The 26,176-nt window shown below is 44.6% G+C and overlaps 1 protein-coding gene across 3 annotated transcripts in view; it reads left to right on the top strand.

The window, feature by feature from the left end:
* POU6F2 (POU class 6 homeobox 2) overlaps nucleotides 1-26,176 on the top strand; it is a 486,796-nt gene that overhangs the window by 200,429 nt on the left and 260,191 nt on the right. For all 3 annotated transcript variants that reach the window (XM_021079083.1, XM_013985842.2, XM_021079084.1), the window contains exons 3-4: nucleotides 3,521-3,612; nucleotides 6,661-6,889. In XM_021079083.1, the coding sequence (XP_020934742.1) occupies nucleotides 3,521-3,612; nucleotides 6,661-6,889 (321 nt within the window). The remainder of the gene's footprint in view (nucleotides 1-3,520; nucleotides 3,613-6,660; nucleotides 6,890-26,176) is intronic.

The raw sequence follows: 26,176 nt of genomic DNA, 5'->3' as shown, positions 1-26,176 counted from the left end.
AGCTAATATTTAGAGATTGCCCAAGGTTTATGCTAAACAACAATGACTCATGGAGCAGATGTCGACACCTGTCTTGAAGGGATTATTGTACCAGCCCCCACTTAAAGCCAAGTCTCTGTTTCCACGGCGGGAATAGTCTGTCGTGGGAGTTAGGCCGCCCATTGCCTTGCTGGTGCAGGGACAAACCAGGGAGCGCCGCCCTGAGCTCCCGGTGACTGCGGAAAAGCCCAGACTCTTCAGTTTGGAACCGGCCACAGAGAGCTTCCTGGGCTTCCTTGTCTCCAGAGAGGAAGGAAGCCTGTTTGCCGAGGACCCCGATGCGGAGGCCCCTGCCTGACGCCTCTGCTTGCGGATGGCTGGGCCCCGCTCCCCGTCTCTCCGAAGCCCTCAGCCCACCTCCTTTATGCATCCCGACGGCTGGATCCTCTCTGGCTTCGAGAAGGCCCCTGAGGTGGGAGCCTTTATGGTCCGAAAGAGGAAGCCTGGCGCCTGGGGTTGGGGGTGGGGACGCGCATTAGGAGCGACGCTGCGTCTTGACCCAGGCAGGGGAGCGGGCATCCTCTCCTCCAGAGCCTGGGGAAGACTTCCCTTGGCACCGGACAGGGTGTGGATTGCCAGCCTCTGCACAAGCGGCCGAGCGCTGCAGAGAGTCCCAGCAGCAGAGAGGGACCTGGCGGCGAATGTAATCTGTGTAAGGGACGGGGACCAGAGCCAGCATCTCGATGACCCAGTGCCTCTGTGGGACGGTCCCAAGTGGTACCTTGGTGGGTCCTTAGGAGCCCAGACGAAAAGTGGGCCCAGCACGCGTGAAAGAAGCATAAGGCGAAGGGCCTGGCACGGTATCAAAAAAAAAAAAAAAAGAATTTTTAATGAAGATGGCTATCTTTCTAACTGTATAAAAAGGTTTCTCTCCTGTGTATTGCGAAACTTGTTTTCACAGTCCGACGTGAAAAATCCATGCCTGGCGAGTATAAAAAACAAAGAGACGTTTAAAGACCTGTTCATTAGCTAAACCAAGGTGGACTTTTAGCCACTTGAGAATTTATCTAATTGGCGGAAAGCCTCCCTTTGGGACCAGGTTAGCTGTATAAAAGGGTATAAAACGCTACTAAGGATTCTAAGGCAAAATAGGATGTAGGTGTAGAAGAACTGAAGTTGTGAAATTTCCGCTGCATAAGGCACCTCCCGGTTTAAAGTGCCTGTGGGAGTTTCCATCGTGGCTCAGGGGTTAACGAACCCAACTGGTATCCATGAAGATGCAGGTTCCATCCCTGGCCTGGCTCAGTGGGTTAAGGATCTGGCGATGCCATGAGCTGTGGTGTAGGTTGCAGACGCTGGGGTCCTGCATTGCTGTGGCTGTGGCACAGGCCGGCACCTACAGCTCTGATTGGACCTCTAGCCTGGGAACCTCAAGATACTGCGGGTGTGGCCCTAAAAAGACAAAAAAAAAAAATAGAAAATGAAAATAATAATAAAGTGCCCTGCAACTCAAGCATAATAAGTAAATCACATATAACAAATGTAGAAGAAAGATCTCCTGCACATTATGACATCTTATGATGGGTCACCTTAGCCTTGTTATTAAATGACAGCAATCATTAAAATGCCAAACATATTTTGACAGAATTCACTTTATAAAATGTCAGCAAGTCTGTGTTTTTTATTAGTTTGTTCCAAATCAATTTAGAAATTTCAATAGAATGCTTGTAAGTATTCCCCAAGCAATGTCCATTCTTGACTTTCTGCACACAAAAAAAATATTACAAATTAATCAGATTTTTGGATTTCTGCATAATGGCTTTGCACATTCATTGCTTAATCCTATTATAAAATGCTGTTATGATTGACACATGGCTGTGGAGGTAGAAGTCAATTGAATAATATGTAGCAGTCAATTTTATTTGTAGCTTAATGTGCTGAAGTATTTTTTTCCGCATTTCCATTATTTATAAGGCTGTCCCTTTGGAGACTATATAGAAGAATTGGTTTTAAATGAGCCAATAATACCTTCTTTAAAATTTATAAGTGTGACAGAATCGTATCTTTTTTTCGTGGCCGTCCATGGCAGCCCGGTAAACGGGGTTTGAATTGTCTTCTGCTTGCTATTCATAGGACAAACATCGGGAGAGAGGATCTTATTAGGGATGTGGCTTGGAATTGGATTTCAGCCTCCAAGAAAACAAAACTACCCACTAAGAGCCCTCAACAATCCTAGCGACCTTTGTTTGTTTGTTTATGTATTTATTGTTACTGCCCATCTCACCCTCTGTGCTTTGTCCTGAAACAAAGCACACAGGCACACGCAGAGAAGCTGTCGTGTTGAGGAAGCCTTGAGCGATGTGCTGTGGTGGCATTTCATTGTTCATGCTTTGGTGTCCAACGGGATTCTAGCCAAGGAAGGACTTGGGTGCTCTGCTCACCATTGTGGGCACCCCTGGGGGTGGCGTGGGGGGTGGGGTGTTCCTGTTTCAAACAGCACCCCGGAAATTTGCTTAAGGAGATCCATGAGCTTTTTAGGACATAAGATGATATCAGCAAGGACCTGCCATGGAGCACAATGAACTCTACTCCGTGTTTTGTAATAACCTGTAAGGGAAAAGAATCTGAAAAATAACATACGTATTTTTAATATGTGTAACTGAGTCTCTGTGCTATACGCCTGAAACTAATACAACATTGTAAACCAATGATACTTCAATCTAAAAAAAATAATAAAAGATTTTCTCCCATTCTGTGGGTTGCCTTTTTTTTTTTATGATTTCCTTTGCTATGCAAAAACTTTCGCGTTTAATTAGGCTCCATTGGTTTATTTGTGTTCTTATTGCCCTTATTCTAGGAGAAGGATCAAACAAGATATTGCTACAATTTATGTCAAAGAGTGTTCTGCCCAGGTTTTCCTCCAGGAGTTTTGTAGTTCCTGCCCTTATGTTTAGGTCTTCGATCCATTTCGAGTTTCCTTTTCTGTGTCTGGTGTTGAGAACGTTCTGATCTCATTCTCTTACCCCTAGCTGTCCAGTTTTCCCAGCACCAAAGAAAAAAGGCTTTGTTTTTAGGAAAACACATCCGTAAGATTCAGTGTCTGAAGCTTGTGTAGAGAAGGAGCTTAAGGGTCTGAAGCAATATTACGGGCTCATATAGATGCGCTTGGTGAGGTCTAAGATGCCGCTTTTCTCTGACTTTGGGGAATTAGATTAACCGTTGCCTGCCTATGCATAAAGGATGCGGGTTTCCACACAGGGGTCACGCTGGCACACCCCATGCAAACTGATGTATAATGCAAGCCTATTAGCACGACTGAAGACTGGGTCACTTTCGCCGCCGCCACGGCCTTCTCCCTCCCGGAATGACTTTGTCCCGTAGCATGAGCTCTGCAGTTGACAAGGGGTCCGAGCCCCGGAACTCCGGATAAAACGTATATTATCCGTGCCTTTATGTGTCGTGACATCATAGCAGAATGGGGTTCCGTGTGGATCCCGGGCTGGACCTTATATTAAGGGTGCCCTTCTCTTTTGAATTCCAGGGGCCAGAGGAAACCCTGCGCTGTCCGACCCCGGCACCCCCGAGCACCACCAGGCGGGCCAGACCCACTCCCCGTTCCCGATTGGGCCTCAGGTCAGTACCCCTCCGCTGCTGCATCTCGGCTCCGGTTATGGGATGATTTAGCCGCAGAACTAACCAAATAAATAATAATGAGTTGAAACCAATTAGCTCCAACCGAGCAAAGACGGTGATAAATTTTTGTACAGGAAGCTGTATGACTACATTATTTATTAAATACCACCAAGAAAAAAATGTGTTAGCAGAACTCTCTTTTTAAAGGGAACGTTCCTGTTAATCATTTGGAAACTTTGTTTCCGTCTTAAAACCCGTTGCCCTCGCGCTGGTGGTTACCATGCCGTTTTCTGGAAAGTCAAACTTTAATGACTGGAGTGTGAAGAAAATTAAGTTATTTCAACCTTACTGTAGCCACTTTTGAAATACAAGATGTGATTTAATAGAAAAAAGTTAATGCAATTTTAATGCAAGTTCAGCTTATTGGGTTTGACAATACTGTACATCACACACGACTCCTGCATTAATAAAGAAATACATTCATTATTTTTTAAAGTCCAATATTTGTTTTTTGCAGCCTGGCGTGGTTATATGGAGAAGTAGAACACAATTATAAAAAGCTGGGCTTTTTTTTTTTTTTTTTAACCTCTATCATTTATTGTGAAGTTCTCTGAGTTTACCCGCTTTTATAGAAAAACAAGCTGATATCGAATCTCTCTCTCTCTCTCTTTTTTTGTCTATTTATGGCTGTGCCCAAGCGTATGGAGGTTCCCAGGCTAGGGGTTGAGTCAGAGTGGTAGCTGCTGGCCTACGCCACAGCCCGATCTGAGCCATGTCTGCGACCTACACCACAGCTCACGGCAACACCAGATCCTTAACCCACTGAGAGAGGCCATGGATCGAACCTGCATTCTCAAGGATACTAGTCAGGTTCGTTTCTGCTGAGCCACAATAGGAACTCCTAGTGTAATTTTTTTTTTTCTCAAGGGAGTCACAATTACTTTGTGTAAAAATGTAGCAAAGTCTAGCAGATCTGTGAGGAGCCAGGTCCATGGGGTCCAGAACAATGGTTCTAAAACCAGGGTGCACGGACTCCCAGGGCTTTTTCTCAGGGCTCCCCGGAAGGGGCCTTGTGGGGTGACCACAGGGAAGGTGGAGCATCCCCTATTCTCAGTCCTCCCCCCATTCTTCAAATAAAGCTCCCACTTCTTCCGACCTGTTTTGTTACTGAGAAGGGGTGAAACCTGGGCTCTGGTACAGCCTGGCTGGATTTGAATCCCCTCACCCCTCTGACTCTGTGACTTTGGGCACCTTTCTGGCCCCTCCGTATGTCCTCGGTAGGACACTGGAGTTAATCCGCATTAGAACAGTGCCCGGCTATTAAATATTGGGCTTTGTACTATGCCTACACCGAATTACCTTTTACTTTACAGACTCATGCTGCATTAAACACCGAAAAGTTGAGGAGGAAGTGGGAGGGACCGGGACTTTGGGGTTGGTAGGTGCGAACTGTTACATGCAGAATGGATGGGCAAGGAGATCCCGCTGTGGAGCCCAGGGAGCGGCGTCCAGTGTCTTGGGCGAGACCGTAACGGAGGATAATGACAGAAACAGGATGTGTGGGTATGACTGGCTCACGGTGCTGTACCGCAGAGATGGCACGACACAGCAAATCAGCTATACTTTAATAAAACACACACACACACACACACACACACACACACACACACACAAAAGTTGGCATCCTCCAATGAGAGTTGTGGTTCCTCTAGAAGAAAAGTGGACATGGGCTTAGGTCTCCCACAGCTCCCACAGGGGTGCAGTGAAAGTCCCAGATGGAGGACTCTGATCGCAGCCACCCTTCTGGTCACGGCTGGACAGCAGTCCTTCCTACGTCATCCTGGTGAAGAGCCCACCCCGAGCTCAGATACCTGCAGTGCCCAGAAGGGCACACCTATCAGCTGCCTTTCCGTATCGAACAATGGCTGTGGGATAAATACGGAACATCAACATGTGTTTTTAATGCCATTTTAACTGGACAAAGAATGTTAGGGAATAACAAAAGAACATTTTTAAAGGTTTTGAAATTTATCCGCATCAAATATTTTTATTTTTAGATCTTTGTCATTATACATAGACAGTTTTACCGCTTGGATTATGATTTCATCATCATTTTCTTGATTATTATCCAGCTTATTTTATATATTCTCATGAACATTTTCTAAATTTCTAAAGCGGTGTCAGAATTATCTAATATCTTATGGAGTTCCCTGGTGGCTCAGCGGGTTAAGGACCCAGCATGGTCATGCTGTGGCTCTGGTCACTGCTGTGACACAGGTTCCATCCCTGGCCTGGGAACTTCCACATGCCGTGGACACAGCCTCCCCCTCAAAAAAAAAAAAAGGAAAGAAAGAAAAAAGGCTATATAATATCTTAAGTTATTACTGTAACAAACTATTTTTTAACATTAATATATTTTAAAATGTAATACGTATTTTCATCATTTCTCTTTTTAAAAAAATTCTATCTTCAGGGGCATATCCCAGGAATATATTCTGAGCCAAAGGGGGGGGGTGAATATTTTCATAGCTCTTGATAGGAATTGTCACACTGCTTTCTAAAAGGCTTGTGCCAGTCCACATGTTCTAAATCCATTCAGTAGTGTCACTGTGGACTTACCAGCATTGAGTAAAGCTTTTACATTATTTTTGCTACTTTAATAGACAGAAATAGTATTTCACGGCTATTTTTGAACCAAAGAAAAATTCCACTGATCCCGATGAGTTTTGTCTGGAACAACAGAATAAATTAGCAGAGTTTCAACTATGTGAGCAGCAACAGTTGGGAATTCATTGGAAGACTCTAAGGATAGGATTTTCCTTTGAAAGATAAGTGGGCCTTCCAACTCAGATGCACTTTTCCCCAAAATATTAGTGAAATACAACTTCAATTTTTTTCTGCAAGTCCAGCTCTTTTCCTTGGGACGAAACATGTTTCTCTGCTACTTGTTCAGGAGCTTTCTGACCCTGCTTGAGTGAAAGCAAAATGCTCTAACAGTCCATGTCTTGGCCCCTGGAAAGTGACCTAGGATTGTCTGTTTCCTTGCAGCCACTTCTGACGGCCCAGCAGTTAGCCTCTGCTGTGGCCGGGGCAATGCCAGGCGGCACGCCGGCCCTCAACCAGCCTATCCTCATCCCCTTCAGCATGGCCGGTCAGCTAGGAGGGCAGCAAGGACTGGTCCTCACACTGCCTACTGCGAATCTCACCAATATCCAAGGGCTGGTAGCAGCAGCTGCAGCTGGAGGCATTATGACTCTGCCATTGCAAAATCTACAAGGTAACCCACTGTGTCCTTGTGTCCTGTAGGGCTCCGTCCACTGGGCAGTGCTCTCCGAAGTGGACGGCTTCCCTGAACGTTGAATGTGGTTCAAGGGTGCTTCCACCATAAAGGGCGTGGAAAAGCCAAGTTTCAGTTTGCCTTTGAATCCTGAGTTTGCTGTGGGCTTTATCTGTCTTCATTTCTTAACATTGATTCGAAACCTGTCACGTCTTCTAGAAGCATTTATGAGCAATCATTGCATGACACCTCAAAAACTTAGGTGTAAAATTATTGTGTTGTTGCTTGAGGAGCTTGGTTACAGTTTCATGAGTTCTTCAGTTTCCCATCTGCGAAGAAAGCTTAGACGTTACTTTGCTGTGAGGTGTTTGGAACATCTCAGATACAAGGTAGCATATTCTAGTTATAATTTTTAAACAACAATTGTAGTATTGGAGGTCATATTTTGTGATGAGAAAAATAGACATATAGAGAATGCTTATCTCATGCAGTCACGGGCGTGTGCTGTAAGAGTGGGACTCTACTCAGGAGGGGTCTGGGTATTTTGCAGGCTGTGACTTTTCTTGAAAAGATTTGGTAACACCGACTGATTGGTCGACTTACGGAAGACTGTCCGAGGAAGAGCTGCTGTGGTGGGAGAGAGCTCCGATATGATTAGGTTGCCTGAAAAAGAGAAAACGCATTATTTTGGATCAAAGAGGGTCGTTTTCTCCATCGATGTAAATGTTCGCAGTTACATTTCTTTTGTACCGAGGGCGTTTGGTTGGGCAAGTGATCAGAATAACAATTTAAAGTACTTTTCGAGTGGGTCAAAAGTCAGGGCTCCTTATAACCTGTTGAACTGGTTGGTCCCTTGGTCTCTTGTCGGGCCGTAGTTTAAGAAATAGGCCGCGTAAGACCCGGCTAACCCTTGACCCAGACTCCTCTGCACGCGCTGTGTTCCAGTACATGCTGCTCATTGTTGCCACTTCTTGACTTTCCCTTTAATGTTTAAAACAAAGTCTCTCTTATACCATTAAATTGTGCCAAGAAACCTGCCATTCATAAATCATGCATGTCCAGGACACGCTAATGCACAAATTTTGCTTGTTTCAAATTTGAAAGTGCCTGGGAAGCCAGGATCTCAAGATTAAGCAAATAAGGCAGGAATAAACAAGGTGAAAGCAAAAGCAACAGAGTGTAGGGAGAGGCTTTTTAATGTAGGTGGATGATGAAATCTTAATGAAGAAATGCACATTATCAAAATGCAGCCTTCCACTGGGAACATTTATGCCTATGGGAATATCGACTATTATAAATAAACATAAGCTCACGGAGCTCCTAGGTCACGCATTAATCCTGCTTGGTTAAAATGTACGCCAAATACAGAGTCCAAAAGACGGGCCTGTTATATCTTAATTATGGTTTGGTGTTCTTAGGATTTTCCTACCAGGTTTATTTCAAGGGTTCAGAGTTAGTGACTCGTCCAATGTTGACTTCCATCAAGATGTTCTTTCTCTCGTTTTTTAAAAAAATATCAAATTTAGTGTGAACTCATAGTTAGGAATTTGGTTCTTTTTGGTGCCTTTGGTTTCAGAAAGTGAATTCCTATGGTTTGTGTCCTAAGTCATTTCAGTCAGAGCTCTTTTTATCCCTTGGCGCTTCTTACTCAATTTCCTTATTGGTCTCATCCTCAGAAGGGTATTGGGGTTGACGGTCAAGGTCTTGTCTAGTCCACAGGCACAAGGGGACCTTTCTCCCGTGGGCTCCATCTCTGACATTTCAGAGATGCGGGAGGGGGGTAGGGAGGCCATGAAGTCAACACCTCCTCGCTGCACGTCAGCCAGTTGGAGAAAACGCTTCCTAGTTATTCCTAACACACAGGCACTTCTTCCAACACCCTTGCCGCTTATATCCTTATGAAGGAATCCCAATTGCAAGTCACTGTTAGGATCCAGGAAGGTTCCACCTCCCCGTCTCCTTGGGCTTTTTCTTCCTTCCGTCTCTTCCTACGTAAGTTCTTCGCCACCCAGACCTCACTAGTCTAAGGGATCAACCATCCCGGTTTGCCTGGAGCTGGGGGTTTTCCGGGATGTGGGACTTCCAGTGTTGAAACCAGCCAAGTTCCAAGCACACCAGAAAGAGTTGGTTACCCTAAAAAAAAGTCAAGGGCAAAAAGAATGGGAATCAGAGAAATGTCTCATTTCTTTAAGCTGTCCAAGATCTGGATCCACCACCTGAAGGACAATGCCACTTGGTCACCTTGTTGGCCAGCAGCCAATCCAAGGATGGTTTCACCACTTTTCAGAAACCTAGTGCAGCCCTTGACAGTCCCTAGGCAGTGTCTAGGGCTCGGGTAGCGTCCCAGGTTGTGTCACAGACGGTAGTGGAACTCAGGATGGTGAGTGGATGGCTGGCGGACAGGAAGTCATCCGCAGGCTTCCTAGTTGACTTTGAGACTGAGCCAGTCCCAGATGTTCTTGAGTCTTATACTTTTTCAGGGGTGGCGGTCTTGTAAATGGGCTGCAAAAGTCCTTACACGCGTTTATATCATCAGCTGGGTAGAATGCTCTGCCACCTCCCCATGGCCTGCTTCCAGACGGTGAGCAAAATAACCTCTGCCCAAGGCTTTTAAGTCTTTCAAAACAACCAGAGAACCCTCCCCGGTATTCTGTGATAATCAACGTGGGAAAAGAATCTGAGAGAGAATGGATATGTGTGTATGTATGACTGGGTCACTTTGTCGCACAGCAGAAATTATCGCAGCTTTGTAAATTAACTAAACTTCAATAAAACTTAAAGAGTTTTAAATCCATCAGTCAGTAAGTCAAACAACCAATAAGTCTGCCCACCTATCATAGGCAGCGTATCTTTCTGAGTGGTTTTCCAGGACAGAGCTGATTAGTTAGTGTGAGGGGGAGGGATTGAAGCATTAACCCCCCAGTCTGCAGTTGGTCCTGTTTCTTTCATTGTGAAGCATTGAGATTTTACACATGACATTAGTCTGCCAACTGGAATTGTCTCTGATTATTCTCCAACTCTCTTGCCTAACCCTTCAGCCTGTCTGTTCTTCTAGCTGATAAGCAACAAATTTGCTAAGAAAAAAAATACTGACATTGGTTTCTTAAGGGTTTGGGATCCAGGGATAGATTTTCAACTGTTTTTCTTTTTACTAAAGGGACTGAGAGCTGGTTCATTTATGTTCCCTATCAAGTGACTCGGACCAGCTCTCAGAGCCTCTGAGGCTGTGATTCTCGCCTGTGTTTTAATGAGCATTAATGGCCCGTTACCCCGAGAGTGGCTTCTCTCTCTGCTCAGGCAGCAGGGGTCCTATCACCATCTCCTCCCTTATGTGTTGTCCCCAGACCAGCGGCATCAGCATCTTATCAAGGCTCCACCGCAGACAGCCTGAAGAGAAGCTGCATCCTTAAAAGGAGATTCCTATGCACACTGAAGTCTAGGCAAGCCTGGGCTAAGGAGCACGTGCAAACCTCATTTGGCTCCTCCCCGCCATCTCTAGCGTCCACCTCCAGATTCTGAGCATCTTAGGGTCGTGGGGAGCCATGTGCCTGTGATAAGTGCCTTCATTAATTCTTCTGCTCTCTCTCATCACGCCAGGCTCTAAATGAGGGTAATGACTGAAAGGGTGACTTATTTGAGAACATTTTCACTTCCGTTAGGACAGTTAGATCCCCAGGACCAAGGGGCATTCTCTTGCGAATGAATACATTTGGAAGCCCTTGCTCTGAGATTTTATTCAGCAAAAGCTTTGCCTTCCTGAAAAAGAGATCGCATTGCCCTGCAGAAAACCCATCTGCATGGCCTGGGGGTTGTTTTCCCTTTCTCTTCAGAGTCTTCGATGCGAAAAAGACAGGCACTCCTGTCTCACCAAAGATGGGGCCTTCTTCTAAGGGAACAGTTGGGAGTGAGGAGGCAGAAATCTTGCAGAATCCTAGGAACAGCCTTGCAGCCCAGCCTCAGGGAGCCTGGAAGGAGGTTTGGGGATCAGAGAGTCGAGTGAACCACTAGGATGCAGGGTGCATCATTCTCCCCTCTGAGCAGGCAGGGGTCTGCCCCCGCTCCGGGTAACTCATACTCTGTCTTCTCTTTTCCCTTGCTCCCCTTGTGACTCTTTTCTAGTTTGTTGGTTGACTTTTAGCTAACCCATAATTTTGGTCCATTTTGTCTCCTTGGCATCTTCCCAACTCATGTACCTCTCAGCAACTCTCCGTGGCTATCTCTCTCTCTCTCCTCCCCTCTCTCTGTCCCCTTTATCTCTATCTCCACATCTATCTAAAGTTCAAACTCCCTGAAACTCACCTTCATGCTGGGCTGAGGCTTTTCACTCTAGGCTGCCCACCCGGTGGGACCAGAGAGTGACTGCTCACACTGAGGGTTCCTTTCCGCCCAATCAGCTATGATGTGGGTGGGAGGAAGCCAGGATGACGTGGTGTATGGGACATGGGCAGCCTCCTTAAGAAACCACTAGGACCTCTGCGGTCTAAATTTGGAGATACCAAAGCTGGGGTCTAGCTTCTAAATGTTTTAAGGGAAGTCTTTGAAGGTTCTGGCTGGGATGCAAGTCCAGAAATTCTCTAAATGCAGCTAAGACCTAGAAAGAGCCTACTCAACATCCTGCGTCGCTACCTGAAGTAGGTGTAGTTGGGTGTTCTCTCCTGTCTTTCCTCTGAGAGCCCTTTCCCCTTCCAGGTTCCGCCCACCGTCAGCATCGGGGTCCCTCCGTTCCTGTGAGCTTTGTCTGTCCTGTGCTCATAGGCCTCTGGTTCCAGGTGCCTGTCAGCCAGCCCATACCTGTGAAATAAGATTAATCATGACCATAAAACTCAAAGAAAGAAAATGACTAAGGCTGCTCCGTCACAGACTTTATAAGTCCCCTTAAATCACTGTCTTCCATTTTCCTTCCTCTTGTGGAACACAGATATCTGTACTAAAAATGTAATTTGCAATTATCCTAGTGTGGGAACTAGATTACTATTTGATGCGGCGAAACTAAGACCCCGCTATGGAACTCACGCCCATGTGTTGGCTTGTTTCCTTTTTTTAGATGTAGGCAGAAAATGCAGATTGCAAACCTCAATGCAAGTGACAGCAGCAGAGGTGGGTCACTGTCTGGGACAGATGATTCAGGCGAGTGACTTGTTCCCTTCGCACCGGCCGAGATAACCCTCTAATCGCTGAGGGCAACATAAATGGGGAATTTAAATGCGCTACGTAGGAGATTTATATCCAAGTGTGAACATTCCAGTTAAGTCAAGCATAGCATTTAAGTTAATGGCCAAAAATACATTAGAGAGTCCTGCTTACCCTGAACATGGAAAAGCAATTAGGTTCAAGGCAAGTTGGAAAATCAAGGCCAAGAATGGTTTTCTTGCCCTTAGCAGGGGTCGGAAATCCAGCCTGGTTTTCTCCAAGGCTCCAAATCAAAGCCCTTAGAGGGCATGTGGGCATAGTCTTGGGGTTAGGAATTTCATGTGCGAGTGAGGTTGCATTTCCCTTCCCTTGGAGTTGCTGTTCTTACTTTAATTGAGGCGTCGTCTACATGCAATAAAGCACACGGATCTTAAGTGCACGATCGTTCATACCTGTGCCAACTCCACCCACCGCAGTCCATACGGAAAACTCCTCGCTATCCCCAGGGTCCCCCGTGTCCCTTTGCAGTCCATCTCCTCCCTCCAGCCAGGCAACCTCCGATCTGCTTTCCGTCCCTGTCATTTAGTGTTGTCTGCTCTCGAACTTCATGCATGTGGATCCATACCGCACGTGTTCTTTGGTGCCCGGTTTTGCTTGCTCAGCCCGATGCTGCTGCGATTCACCCATGTTGTTGTGTATGGACCAGGTGTTTCCTTTCCTCTCCCAGGAGTTTTCCAGCATGAGAATGTGCCGCGATTTGTGTCTCCACGGTCTCCACCACATCCTAGGAGGCGGACATGGAGAGAGTCCCCTCCCTTGGGGGAGGGCGGGTTCCTCCAGTGGGCACTTCTTGGAAAACACCCCTGAGCACGGTTCGCCCTCGGCTACATCCCAGGAAGATTCTTCTCTGTCCATTATCTTCCTTGAGTACCTCTGAAGAGAAAGTTGAGGCGTATAGCTTTCTTTGGGGGCTGTCTCGGTTCATATACAGCTTATGGAAGCTTGGGGGCTGAAGGTAGCTTGAAGTTTCCAGCAGTTAAAGATTTGTAGCTTCTTTGGGAATCGAGGTCCCTCAGACATGGAGGATGCTTCTGACCCCGTGCTTTCAGCCAGTTCCATGGGCCGATGTTTTTTCTAAGACATACATCTTCCATCTAATTTATTTTGCTTCTTAAACCCCACACTCTCCTTTTCCCGTTATGAGGGGCTTCTGGCCACCGTGCTGCTCTTTAAACATGCTCCTGCCCAAAGGCTTTGCACAGGCTGCTCCCTCGGCCTGAAAAACTCTGTCCCCAGAAAGCATCAGGCCTCACGCCCCCCTTGTCCCTGCCTCGAGACTCCAGTTCCCATCACCCACTTTTCCTTATCTCTTTTGTTCATAATACTTATGACCTTCTACATAACTTTGAAGTTTCAAAAATGATTGAGGCTTGTTCTTCCTTTCTTTTTTACTTTGGGACATGCCTACTGTGGCATGGGGAGCAGGGGAGGCAGCGTTGTGATGCTTGGCCCTGGAACTCAAGGAGAGGGTTCTCTATGATATGCATGGTTTATGTCTGGCTGTGTCCTAGAATGTAAGCCCTGAGGTCAGCATCTTTGCTGGGTTCTTCGATGTGGTCCAGCCATGCTGCTCAGTATAGGAACTCTAGAATAGATGCTGGATAAACAGATGAGTGAAGATATATGCACTCCGACGACCTGACAGCACTGTTTGCATAGCCAAGGCATGGAAGCTACCCAAGTGCCCGTCAGCAGATGATCAAATGAAGATGATGTGGTATAGGAGTTATAGGAGTTCCCGCTGGGGCTCCGTGGGTTAAGGACCCGCCATGGTATCCATGAGGATGGGGCCTTACTTGGTGGGTTAAGGATCCAGGGTTGCTGCAAGCTGCGGTGTAGATTTCAGATGTGGTTCAGATCCAGTGTTGCTGCGGCTGTGGCGCAGGCTAGCAGCTGTAGCTCTGATTCATCGACCCCTAGCATGGGAACTTCCATGTGCTACATGTGTGGCCATAAAGAGAAAAAAAAAATGATATATATATATATATTCATTCATAAAAAGAAAAAATATATATATATTCATTCTTTTTCATGATATATACATATTCCTTCATAAAAGGAAAAAAACATATATATATTCATTCTTTTTCATGGCTCAGTTATATTTCATTATATATAACTGAGCCATGAAAAAGAATGAAATTCTGCCATGTGCAGCCATGCGAATAGACCTAGAGAATATTATACTTAGTGAAATAAGTCAGACAATACTGTATGACCTCACTTATATGTGGAAAATAATACAAATGAATTTGTATGCAAGGTGGAAACACATTCACAGACACTGAAAACAAACTCGGGGTTACCAAAGGGGAGAGGGAAGGGGGAGGGTGCATTAGGGGCCTGGATTCACGGGGACAAACTGCTGTGTCTGTAAAACAGAGGAACATCAAGGCTGCGTGCACAGCACAGAGACTTATGGCCACTATCTCATAATAAACAGCTTGTAATGGACCAGCATCCGCAAACCTACTGACCCACTGTGCTGCACACTTGAAACTCACATAGCATTGTACACACGTCAACAAAACTATACCGGTAGGAGTTAGTCAAGTGGAGAGAAGTTATGAGAGCACAAGAAGAGGAATGGGGAACATGGAGTCTACGGGGCTCTGCGGACGGTTTTGGTGGTTTGTGAAGTTTAGGCGTCTGAGGCAACAAGAAGTCAAGCTGGAGGGGCAGGAAGGGGTGACACTGGAGGGGCTCGTATGCCTCTTCTGGGCACAATGAGTACGTAATTACATGGTCCTTAACTGCATGTGTTCATAAGGACGCACGTACCTAAAGACACTGCGACTATGCTATGACATTTGCATGGTTATAGGTGTGTGTTTGTGCAGCTGTGCCAGTGTAATTCCAAGGATTCAAAGCAGCTTGCAATGTAAGAAGCATGAAAGACAAAAGCAGTTTGTTAGGAAGGTAAGAAGCCTAGACAGTGGAACTAGAAGAGACGTCCGAGGGGAGACCCATCACATGACCTAGTCTCAATTATCTGATAGCATTAAGAAATCATACCAGCTTAGCCAGAAATGGGCTGATTTATTTTGGTTTTTGGTTTTTTACTGCGTTTATTCATTTGCTCAACAAAGATGATCGAACTTTCATGGGATTCTAGACCTGGGATAAAGCAGGAAACAAACCAGAGAGCCCCCGCAGGCACTTCTCTGCTTGTGTGGGGAGCAAAGCGATGGAAAGATGAAGGGTGGCGGGAATGGGGCATGACGTGTTTATACGGGATCATCGGTGTTGTTCCCCCCCCCCACCCTGGTCAGAGCCCCAGAGGACAGGAGGGACTAAGTCCTACAATATCTGCATGTCGCCAAGTGAATCCAGGTGCTTAGAAAAGTTAACGATACAGATTCTCAGGGAAGAAACATCCAAAAGCCTGATGGACAGGATGTTTATCTTTTAGCTTTCATAGGTCTTGCTACAGGAACAAACAGGCACAAAGTCTCAAGGAGGGGCAGCCAAGGTTTATGGTTCCCGTTTACACCATCATCTGTGTTGCCCGTGGGCTGGCCGTGGTTCCGCTGCACGTCTTCATCCTAGGATCCAGGCTGCAGGATCAGACGCTCCCTGGGACAGACCTTTCTCCGCACAAAGGGAAGACAGACCCGCAGAACCACCATGGCGCTCACAGCTTTGGGTCACAAGTGGCACACATCACTTTTGCTCGCATCCCCTGAGCCAGGCAGGCCACCTGGTCAACCAGCTGCCTGTGGGAATGAAGCTCCTTGAAGGGGAGAGAGGTAGAAGCTGTGTTACAAGGGGCTGCCATGGTGTTCGGTGGCCATTGAATTAAAGATACACTGCAGGAGTATTTGACTTTGGTTTAAGGTTCTTTCCGACACTGAGCGCCTAGATTAGGTGAACCCATTCGGATCCGGGGAGCAGGGGTGTCGCTCCTCAGAACCCTCAGAACACAGCACGGCCACGATTTCCTAAAGGAGCAGACCTCAAAGGACAAATACAAAATAGAGAACAAATACATGGGACGGCTGGGGATGATTTAGTATAGCAAGTGAGCACATCCAAAAGCGCAGCTCCACTTGCGTCACGTTCAGGAAGAGGGAAGTCAGGAGAGCAGGGCGCTCAGTGGTCGCCCGGGGGCAGGGGTGGCAGGAATTAATGGTGAAGGAGCACAGGGAGCTTGGGAGGGGCTGAGGCAACTGTTCCTACCGTGATCAAGGTGGTGGGTACGTGACGTTCCGTGTTTGTTGAACTCGGACAGCTGTTCACTTAGAAAGTCTGAATTGCACCGAATATACAAAATATACCTCTATTTTTTTTTTCAAAAAGAGGGAAGTGGATGCTGCGGGGCTTATGAAATACTAACAAAATAACAATTTATTGTATAACATTGAAAAACGTGTGTGAGTACAAAACTGCTAATGGAATGAAAGCTGGAAAAGCTTCCTGGGAATGGGACTCCAGGTTCTCCTATCAAAGAAAATGTTAATGGCTCTGTTTCTCAGATGCAGAAGCTAAGCTAAAATAATAAAGATTTCACATGTACACAGTTCGATCCCAATCCTTTCAAAGAAGCCCAAACACACACACCACACAGAAAGAAAGAAAGAAAAACATCATCTATAACAAAGTACTCCTAGCTGCCTCTAGACAGTGAGAGATTATGGGCGATTGCTTTCTTTCTTAAAGTATCTGTGTTAAATATTATTTTAAAATCAGAATGCTTTGTACATGTGAAGGCGCAGGGGCATATACCCAAGACATCCTTACTGCGCTGACAAGGTTAGGTCTGTGGGTCTGTTGTCTTGACCTTCTAACCAACTTTTTAGAACAGCATGTCTTGCCTCAAAGTGGATTGACTCTCAAACTAAACCCAATACCACCACCAAACAACTCTATGCATTCGTTATGTGTGAGCAGTGTCTACTGTTACAGTGTTGCCTTTACACGTGGGAGATTTTATGGATCCGAGGAGGAGAGTGGACAGGGCGTGGGAGCGGGGCAGCGTTCTGGCGTCCTTCCTGAAGGACGAGGCAGGTAGCTGGCCATGGGCTCTGCCTTCCCTTGTGGTTTCCTTTGGTGCTGGTCTAGCGATGCCCACACTCAGAAGAAAGTCGCCTTCGCAGGGGCCTGAGGTGCACGAGAGCCGAGGTCTAGCACACATCACTTCTGCTCGCACTCTCAGGATGGACAGTGCAGTACCTGCCACAGACCCGAGAAGAACGGGCTCAGGCTTTTCATACGTCGTGGTTCCTCAGCCTCTGGTACGGGGCCTGCTGTCTCAAAGTCCAATATTAAAAATACCTAGAGCATAATTCATACGTGCAGTGTTAGTCGGAAGAGCCCCACCTGACACACTACGCAGTCATACCAAATCCACCATAAAGAAGGTATGAAGAGTTGTTGCAACGTGTCTCACTTTGGCAGCTTTTCAAACCTCCATATCTCCGAGGCTTCAGACTTTTTATTGAAAACACTTGAAGAGCTCGTTCTGCAGTACATTATCCTTGAAGCAGGCTTTGCCGAGGCACTGGGGCATGGATTAAACTGGAAGCACGTGAATGAGAAGTCTGACTAGTGTAGTGTGTGTTTAAGAGATACTGTCAATGGAATAAAGCATTGTCAAAGGATAATAGTTTCCAGCTGCCACATACATGTCAAAGCAAAGCCAAAGCGTTTATTTTCAAAGCCAAAGGCAGGGAAGTAATGGGATCCCCAGGTGGCACATAATAAGGCTGCAAATCCATTGGGGCTCTTGATGGCATCTGTCGATGTGTCTACACTAGCAGGTGCAAACTGGATTGGATTCCAGGGCAGCCATGGGAATGCTTTTCCAAGATGGCCGCCACTGCGGGCGCCTGAAGAAGGGAAAAACCACTCGACCTGCCTCCCCGTCTCACGCCATTGTCAAGAACGAGAGCGAACCAGGGTTCTTTGGTCCGATCTCCTCTGGCACCAAAGTAAAGAGGACCTCTGTATCCGAGGGGAGTCAAGGCGTGGGGTCAAGGAGTGGGGAGGTATTGAACATGGGGACCGGGAGGTGGTCTCCAGCTCCCCGCTGCCCATCACTTAGAGAAGGGAGAGCTGATGCGCTCCAAGGAAGTTCTGTCTTCCCTGGTGCCCAGGGATCGCAGGACAGATTGCCAGGGACAGGTGGTGGCTGTGGTTTCTCACCTGCCTCTGGGGGAAGCTGAACCTCCTCTCCTCCCATGAACTGGGCACAAAGATTAAACATTTTCGCAAAGACATACTAATTTACCAGGCACCGCCGTAGGCACTCCAGCATAGTTAGGAAGGAGGCTGTGGCGTTCATGCGGGGCCCTGGTAGCAGTGACGAAGAGCAGAGGGCTGGTTTAGGAGACGTTAACAAGGTGGGTTTGGTAGGGCTTGTGGATGGGTTAAATGTGGAGAGATGAGAGGGAAGAGTGGGAGCACCTTAGTTCTGTGGGATGTGACTGGTCCAAGCTTCCTGTGGAAAATTTAAATGGAGATGCCAGTAGCCAACTGGAAGAACATGGATCTAAAGCTCAGAGTGGGATCGGTGCTAGAGACCCTGAAGTAGAACCATCAACACGTATCACAGAAGCCGGGGGGCGGGGAGACATTTCTGGGGAAGAAGAGGTTAGGGAAGGAGCACCGCAATCCAGGCCACTGGGAAGAAGGAAAGGGGGCGCTCCCAGTGTGTACGATCGCTCTGCTTCAGGTGGGCTGAGGTTTCTGGCATCCTCCTTGTTCAGCTTCCCTTTCATTGGGCATAATCTGCACGTTCTCGTTGGCGCTTCTGACTGTGGAGAAGCCTTTACGTGGCCAGAGTGCAACAAGAAGGAGCCCCAAAAACGCATCTGTCAGTGTGCTTTTTCTCTAAGGACGTGCCAAGTTTCCATGTATAAAGAAGCTGTTTTAAGAGCTTGTACATAAAAGCTTCAACAGTGTTTGCTCTTTTGCTGAAAAGTTACTCAAGTGATGTAAATCTATTATTTAAAAATGTAGCTGTAGCCTTAAAATCTCAAAGTGAAAATGTTGCACTCCCTTTCCCCTTTTCTTCTCTTCAAAGCACATTGGGTCATGCCCACTGTAGCCTCTCAAGGCACTGGGAGCAGCATGCTTTCCTTGGCCTTGATGCTCAGGAAGAGGCTATTTGGGAGTTTACCTGTGGCGCAGCAGGTTAAGGATCTGGCGTGGTCACTGCTGTGGCTTGGGTCACTGCTGTGGCACAGGTTTGATCCCTGACCCTGGAACTTCCAGATGCCATGGGCACAGGCAAAGAAAGAAAGAAAGAAAGAAAAGGAAGGAAGGAAGGAAGGAAGGAAGGAAGAAGGAAAGAAAGAAGGAAGGAAGGAAGGGAAAGGAAGAAGAAAGAAAAAGAGAAAAGAAAGGAGGGAGGGAAGGAAGGAAGAAAAGAGAGAGAAAAAGAAAAAAAATAAAAAAGAGAAGAAGATATCTATGCTTGGGGAAAATTGTAGCTTTAATTTTTGGAAATGGTTTATCTTGGAAAGTTGCCTCTTATTGTAAGCAAAATTAACCTCTGAAAACAATCTGGTTCCACATTCACCTTTTCCTTTGGTTTAGTCTCATCTTCTCCCAGATAATATTAATCAACTGTGCTCACCAAGTTTATAGCCCAAACTAAAAAAGCAAAGAAAAAACAGAACTGAGTGTGGTTGTCACTGTCACTGGATTAGGATTAGCAAAAATAGGCAGGCCCATTAACACATGCTTATGCATCTCTGCTCCCCTGTGTGCTATTATTTTAGAAATTCTTAGCAAAACATATATATATTCAATATTTGACATAAGATAATTTGAGTTTGCTGTGTTTGGAAAATAACTCACATGGGAGAAAGTTGTATTAAATAAATAATAGAGATAAAATTTATACTTCCATATATTTCAAAGCTAATGTCGCTAAGTTACAATGGAATGGTAACATGAAGACACAGTGCTATAATTTGATTGATTTGTTTTGACAGCAGCCAAATAATTGAGAGTGAAAGGTGTCAGCACAGATGAAATATTGTATCAGCCACGTTCAGAAAGCAACCCTGGCGGCTGCAGCAACTGGAGTTTTATTTCCTTTGATTCCGAACTGGTACTCACCTTCAGTTTATTATGAAACCATGAAAGGTGCATGACTTCCCCAACTAGGGAGACTTTTATGGAGAGGCTAGAAATAGAAGTTTGTCAAGTAGCTGAACAATGGATGTAGACAAAAGGATGGCAGGCGGCGGCAGGGCGCTGAGCTGAGCGATAGCAGCCATTCCCTTTCTTTTGCCAGTTGCTGCTCTTCTGCTTTCACCTCATTTGGAAGTGATTCTGCATCGGAGCAAATATTAGATCCCATTTTCCAGCTCCTTGAGAGGCGATGGGCAAAAGACACGCATGTGCTTCGTATCCTTACTGGGCCCAGACCAGGGGCGCTTACCCAACTGAAAACCCAAATGCCTGATAGGAATCAGATTGAGTGGAGAAGCTCAAAGGTCGGGGGAAGATTAATTAGGAGAAAGGCTCTGTCTCTAGGCCATCCTCCAGCACAGTGGGTTAACAGAGTGAGCCGTGATTTTAACTCCACCTCTACAGCTTGCTGGCTGTGTGACCTGACTGCTGAGATCTGCTTTCCTCGGATGTTTCCTAAGGTTGTTTTAAGGATTAAATGTGATGCTCCATGGAACGTGCCCAAGGTAGTGCCTGACACTTGGGACGTGCAAGATGAATGAGAGCCGCTCTCGTTACTTAGAGCTGCCAAGTCAGGGCGGTAGCCATGAGCCACAGGTAGCTACTGGGCCTTTCGAAGGGGCCCCTCCAAATCGACAAGTACTGTAAATGCAAAATCCACGAAACTGCCCAAACATCTCAGTAATATTTTCATCCTGGTAACGTGTTGAAGTGATAGTTTTGGATATATTAGATCCAATGTAATCTATTATTAAAACTGATTCCACCTGTTCGTTTTTACTTTTTTATTTTATTTATCTATTTTTTTTTTTTTACTTTTTTAATGTGGCTACTAGAACGTTTTAAATTATACATGTCACTCACATGTGTGGTTCAAATTATATTCCTATTGAATTGCACTGGCCTGGCCTGGAGGATCCTTCTAACTCTCATACACATGTGGCACTGGTTCAAAGCAATGTTCATTCAAATAGAAAGAATTAGCTCATATTCAAATTTTAGACACACACCCCCCCCCAGGCAGAAAATCACAAAGGATCCTCTTTGGTATCAAACATTAGAACACGTTTTGTAGAGTCTCTGCTGTGGTTTAGGAACTGCTTGAGATTTTTATTTTTTAATTTTTTTTTGGTCTTTTTGCCTTTTCTAGGGCCGTTCCTGCGGCATGTGGAGGTTCCCAGGTCAGGGTTCTAAGCGGGAACTCCTGCTTGAGATTTTTATCTGTAAAGAGAGAAAAAGGATAATAAAGAGAGAAAAAGGATAAAGTTATGAGCAACTTCCATTGATCAGAGTCTAAAATTCTCTTTTGTTTTCCAAAATTGTTATACTTTGTCCTCTGAAATATAGAAGAGAGGTATATATACACACATATATATACATATTATGTAATACAGTGATCTAGATTTAACAACCGTTAACATTTTGCCACATTCACTTAAGATCTTTTCTTAAAAAAATGTAACAATCTGGAGTTCCCGTCGTGGCGCAGTGGTTAATGAATCCGACTAGGAACCATGAGGTTGCGGGTTCGATCCCTGTCCTTGCTCAGTGGGTTAGGGATCCGGCGTTGGCGTGAGCTGGGGTGTAGGTTGCAGACGCAGCTCAGATCCCGCGTTGCTGTGGCTCTGGTGTAGGCCAGTGGCTTCAGCTCCGATTCGACCCCTTGCCTGGGAACCTCCATATGCCGTGGGAGCGGCCCAAGAAATGGCAAAAAGACAAAAAGACAAAAAAAAAAAAAAAAAAAAAGCAATAATGTAAATAATACTGAGATCCTTCCACCCTCTCTCCGCAGTCACTCTATGGCATTCCCTCTCTTCTAGAAGCAAGCACTACTCCTCCAGGGCATTTGCTTATAAATTTACTCCATATATGTACATGAAATACGTGGTAGTATTTTGGAGATATTAAAGCGTTACATAATGGTAGCACACCTTAGATAGAAATACATCTTTCCATCTAGAGTGTACAAATTTATATGTGCTGTAAATGCAAATATATGTATATATTACATAATATATAAAATTATATATATTTTATAAATGTGTATGTTTATAAATTATTAATATTTATATATTTATAAATTATGTATATAATATTATTACATATATAATTTTTTTACAGCTTCATCTGCAGCATATGGAAGTTCCTAGGTTAGGCATCAAGTTGGAGCTGCAGTTGCCAGCCTAGGCTGCAGCCACAGCAACGCTGGATCTGAGTCCCATCTGCAATCTATGCCACAGCTTTGCAGCAATGCCGGATCCATTAAGGATCGAGCAATGCCAGGGATCGAACCCACATCCTCATAGACACTATGTCAGGTTCTTAAACCACTGAGCCACAAGTGGAACTCTTAGATATATTATATACATTAAAAATTAGATATATTAGATATATTAAAAATTTTTTCTTTCAAATTTTGCCTTGAGACTTATCCATGTTGATACATTTAAATAGGGATGAATTAGAATTTATTTCAATCATATTATTTTTTGTGCTTTTTTAAACCATACTTTTTTTCTTGCATTCTAAGTGGATTTATCATATTTTCCCTTTTAAAAAAAATCAAAGTATAATTGAGTTACAATATTATATTGGTTTCGGGTGTACAGCATTTTTATACACTATTAAATTATCACGATGATAAGTCTGGTTACTGTCTGTCACCGTGCAAAGCTACTGAAGTATCATTGACTCTATTTCTTAGGCTGTACATTACATCCCCGTTATCATGAGTTGTTTTTTCCCTCCCCCTGCTGGATTAGAAGTTAACATCGATTTTTGTTGTTAGCCGTTACCCATGTATTTTGAATATGTGTTTGTTCTGAAGAGCCATCTGTCTTCCTAAGTGATAGTCACAACCTTTCCGTCATCTCCCGCCGTCTTCTGTTTATCACTGCCCAGCATTAGTCATTCTCCACATTGTTGTGTTTACAAACTCACTTAGCCTTCATCACTGTTGCAATTTTTTACTTAAATCATGTCTCGTATCCCATTCTTTCCCTCCAGAGCATTCTAATTCTTTTAGTAGAAGTCTTTGAGTGGTAAACTGAGTTTCATTTGTTTGAAAATGCTCCTTTTGTCCTTATTTTTATTGTTTAGCTGGACCTAGCATTGTAAGTTGGTAATTATTCCTTAGTGAATGAAGGCATCTTCCAGGCTCTATTTTGATGACAATAAATGTTTTAGCAGTTTAATTCAGTCATTCTTTCATGGGTGCAATGTCTTTTAATCAGGGTTAGCGTTAAGATTGTTTCTCTCTGTCTTTGGGATTCACCAATTTTATGATGAAAGACTTCAGCATGGATTCTTTTTCTTTTAATCGTGCTTGAAATCATGATTCCTGACATTTCCGTGATGGTTTATTCTCTCCAATTCCCTCAATTCTTTGTTCCAGGAACTCCGATTGCATGTGCCCTGTCTTCTCTGTCTCACAACCTCCTTCACATGTTTTCACTCTCTGTATATTTTGCGCTGCATTTGGGAGAGTTCCTCAGATCGATTATCCAGTTTACTAAGTCTCTCTGCAATTATGTTTCCTCTTACATTTAACCTTACCTTTTTCATTTCAAAGACTATATTTTTCACTTCTAGAAGTTGCATTTTTCTTTATGGGTTCTGTTTTTCTTACTTCTCTGATAACTATAAACATAGTTTTACAATTTTCTTCAGACTGCCTCTTAGCTTAAGTACCCAAGGAGCTAATTCCTGCTGTCTCTCTCTTCGTGATAGCCGACAATTTCCTCATGTTGTCAGTAACTTTTTATTTTGAACTCACGTTAAGCAGAGAGGTTTCCTGTGAAATCCTTTGAACTTGGGTTACGTGAGTATATGGCTAATATGAATCTTTGCACTTGCTTCGGCCAAACATTTCACAAATGATCTGTCTGCTAGGACACAGCTGCACCATGTACACAGTATAGATTTAGACTACAAACTGTGCAGAATGGGGCTACAGTATCTCATGGACACTTTCCCTACCCAGAACCTTGATCAGAAATAAACATCGTTGTTAATTCCCTGGGCTACTGATTGGGGTTTGTCTCATCTCTTTTCAATGTTGGGGGAGCCTTTGAGGGTGCTGGATCTCTAGGGGGGACTCATGTCAAACAGCTCTCCTTGCATGAGCTCAAGCCCCCGTATCCCCTCCCTGGGTTGGTGACCAAACATCATCCCCAAGGTGGCCAAGCCTGCAGCTATGCCTGCTTTCTAGGAAAACAGGGTATCAGTTGCTGGTCTCCCTGGTCTTGATTCGTGATGCCTCAGGATTTGCCTTTCTGCCTGTATGTTTAAATATTTGGGATGTTTTACCCAGGGTTTCTACCTGTTGGAAGCAGAACGTTTGTCTGTGTGTGGTCAGTCTAATATTTCGTCGTGAAAATTTTCTTCCTTTTCCTGTTGTCAGAATATCTAGGTAGTCTGGATAATTACTCCTGAGCAGATAGAGAATTCCTAAAAATTTCCAGCATTCTATTGTGTTTGATACTGACTTAAATCAGTTTTTTTTTCTGGAAACGTCAGAAATCTGCAAAAATCCTTTGTGGAATTGATTGCAGATTTTTAGTAAGAAAGCAGTAGGCCCATTACAAATATACGTAATATTGTGCTCTGACGTGCCCTCGGAGATATTCCTGAGTAATAGATATGGCCACGGTTCTTATTAAACAAGCCAGGTTCTGTGTGGATGCCCAAGCGTACTCAGCTCACCTTGGCTCATGGAAATAAGTAATCAGCAGATATCACAAATAGGTGAAGGAATGTGTCAGTTTAGGAAATAGCATGCATGATATTTTTGAACTTTTGAATTTCAAATAAAATAAATTTTGATTTATGAATTTAAGACATTTTTAATTTATTAAGGGTGTGGAAGTTAATTCTGAATGCTGCCTTTTAAAACTCTTAATATTTTTATTTTGAGAGATTTAAACCATAACAGAGGAATAAAGTGAATAACGAAAGAACACCTGTGTACCTACCATACTCTTATACGAAATCCTAACATTTTTCCCTTCTGGCTTAATATTGTTTCTTCTTTGTCTCTTTTAGGGCCATACCTGCAGCATATGGAAGTTCCCAGGCTAGAGATCGAATTGGAGCTGTAGCCACTGGCCTACACCACAACCACTGCAATGCCAGATCCAAGACTCATCTGCAACCTACACAACAGCTCATGGCCATGCCAGATCCGGGCCAGGAATGGGACCTGGGTCCTCATGGATATTAGTTGGGTTTGGTACCGCTGAGCTGCAATGGGAACTCCACAGCATTTTTTCTTTAAAAAAAAGTTGAGTGCAATTGAAGTACTTTTTGTAGCACTCTCGGATCCCATTCCCCTCCTTCCCTCTTTTTTTTTTTTTATTATGGTAAAGTATGCACCACATAAAATTTACCGCTTTAACCATTTTTCAGTGTACACTGCAGTAGCTTAATACATTCACATTGCTGTGCATCTACCACCATCATGTCTAGAACTTTTCCATCTCACGCAACTGAACCTCTATACCTGCTAAACAGTCACTGCCATTAACCCTGTCCCCAGCCCCTGGCACCGTGATTCTATTTTCTGTCTCTATGAATTTGACTAGGTACTTCATTTATTTGGAATGATACATTATTTGAACTTTGTGTCTGACTTATTTCGCTTAGAATAATGCCTTCAAGATTCATCCATGTTGTAGCATTTGACAAAATTTCCTTCCTTTTTAAGACTGAGTAGTATTTCATTGTACAGATATACTACTTTTTGTTTATTCAGTCGTCTGTTGAGAGGCTTTGGAGTAGCTTCCGCCTTTTGAATGTTGTTAATCATGCTGCTATGAATATGGGTGTATAAATTATGTTTTCCTTGATTTCAGTTATTTGGGGTCTATATCCAGAAATGGAATTGCTAGATCATATGATAAGTCCAAGCTTAATTATTTTTCACAACCACAGCACCATTCTACATTCCTACCAACA

This window comes from Sus scrofa, chromosome 18, assembly GCF_000003025.6.
Source record: "Sus scrofa isolate TJ Tabasco breed Duroc chromosome 18, Sscrofa11.1, whole genome shotgun sequence".
NCBI classification, from domain to species: domain Eukaryota; kingdom Metazoa; phylum Chordata; class Mammalia; order Artiodactyla; family Suidae; genus Sus; species Sus scrofa.
Note: the sequence above shows the minus strand (reverse complement) of the source record. Positions and strands in the feature narration are given on the sequence as shown.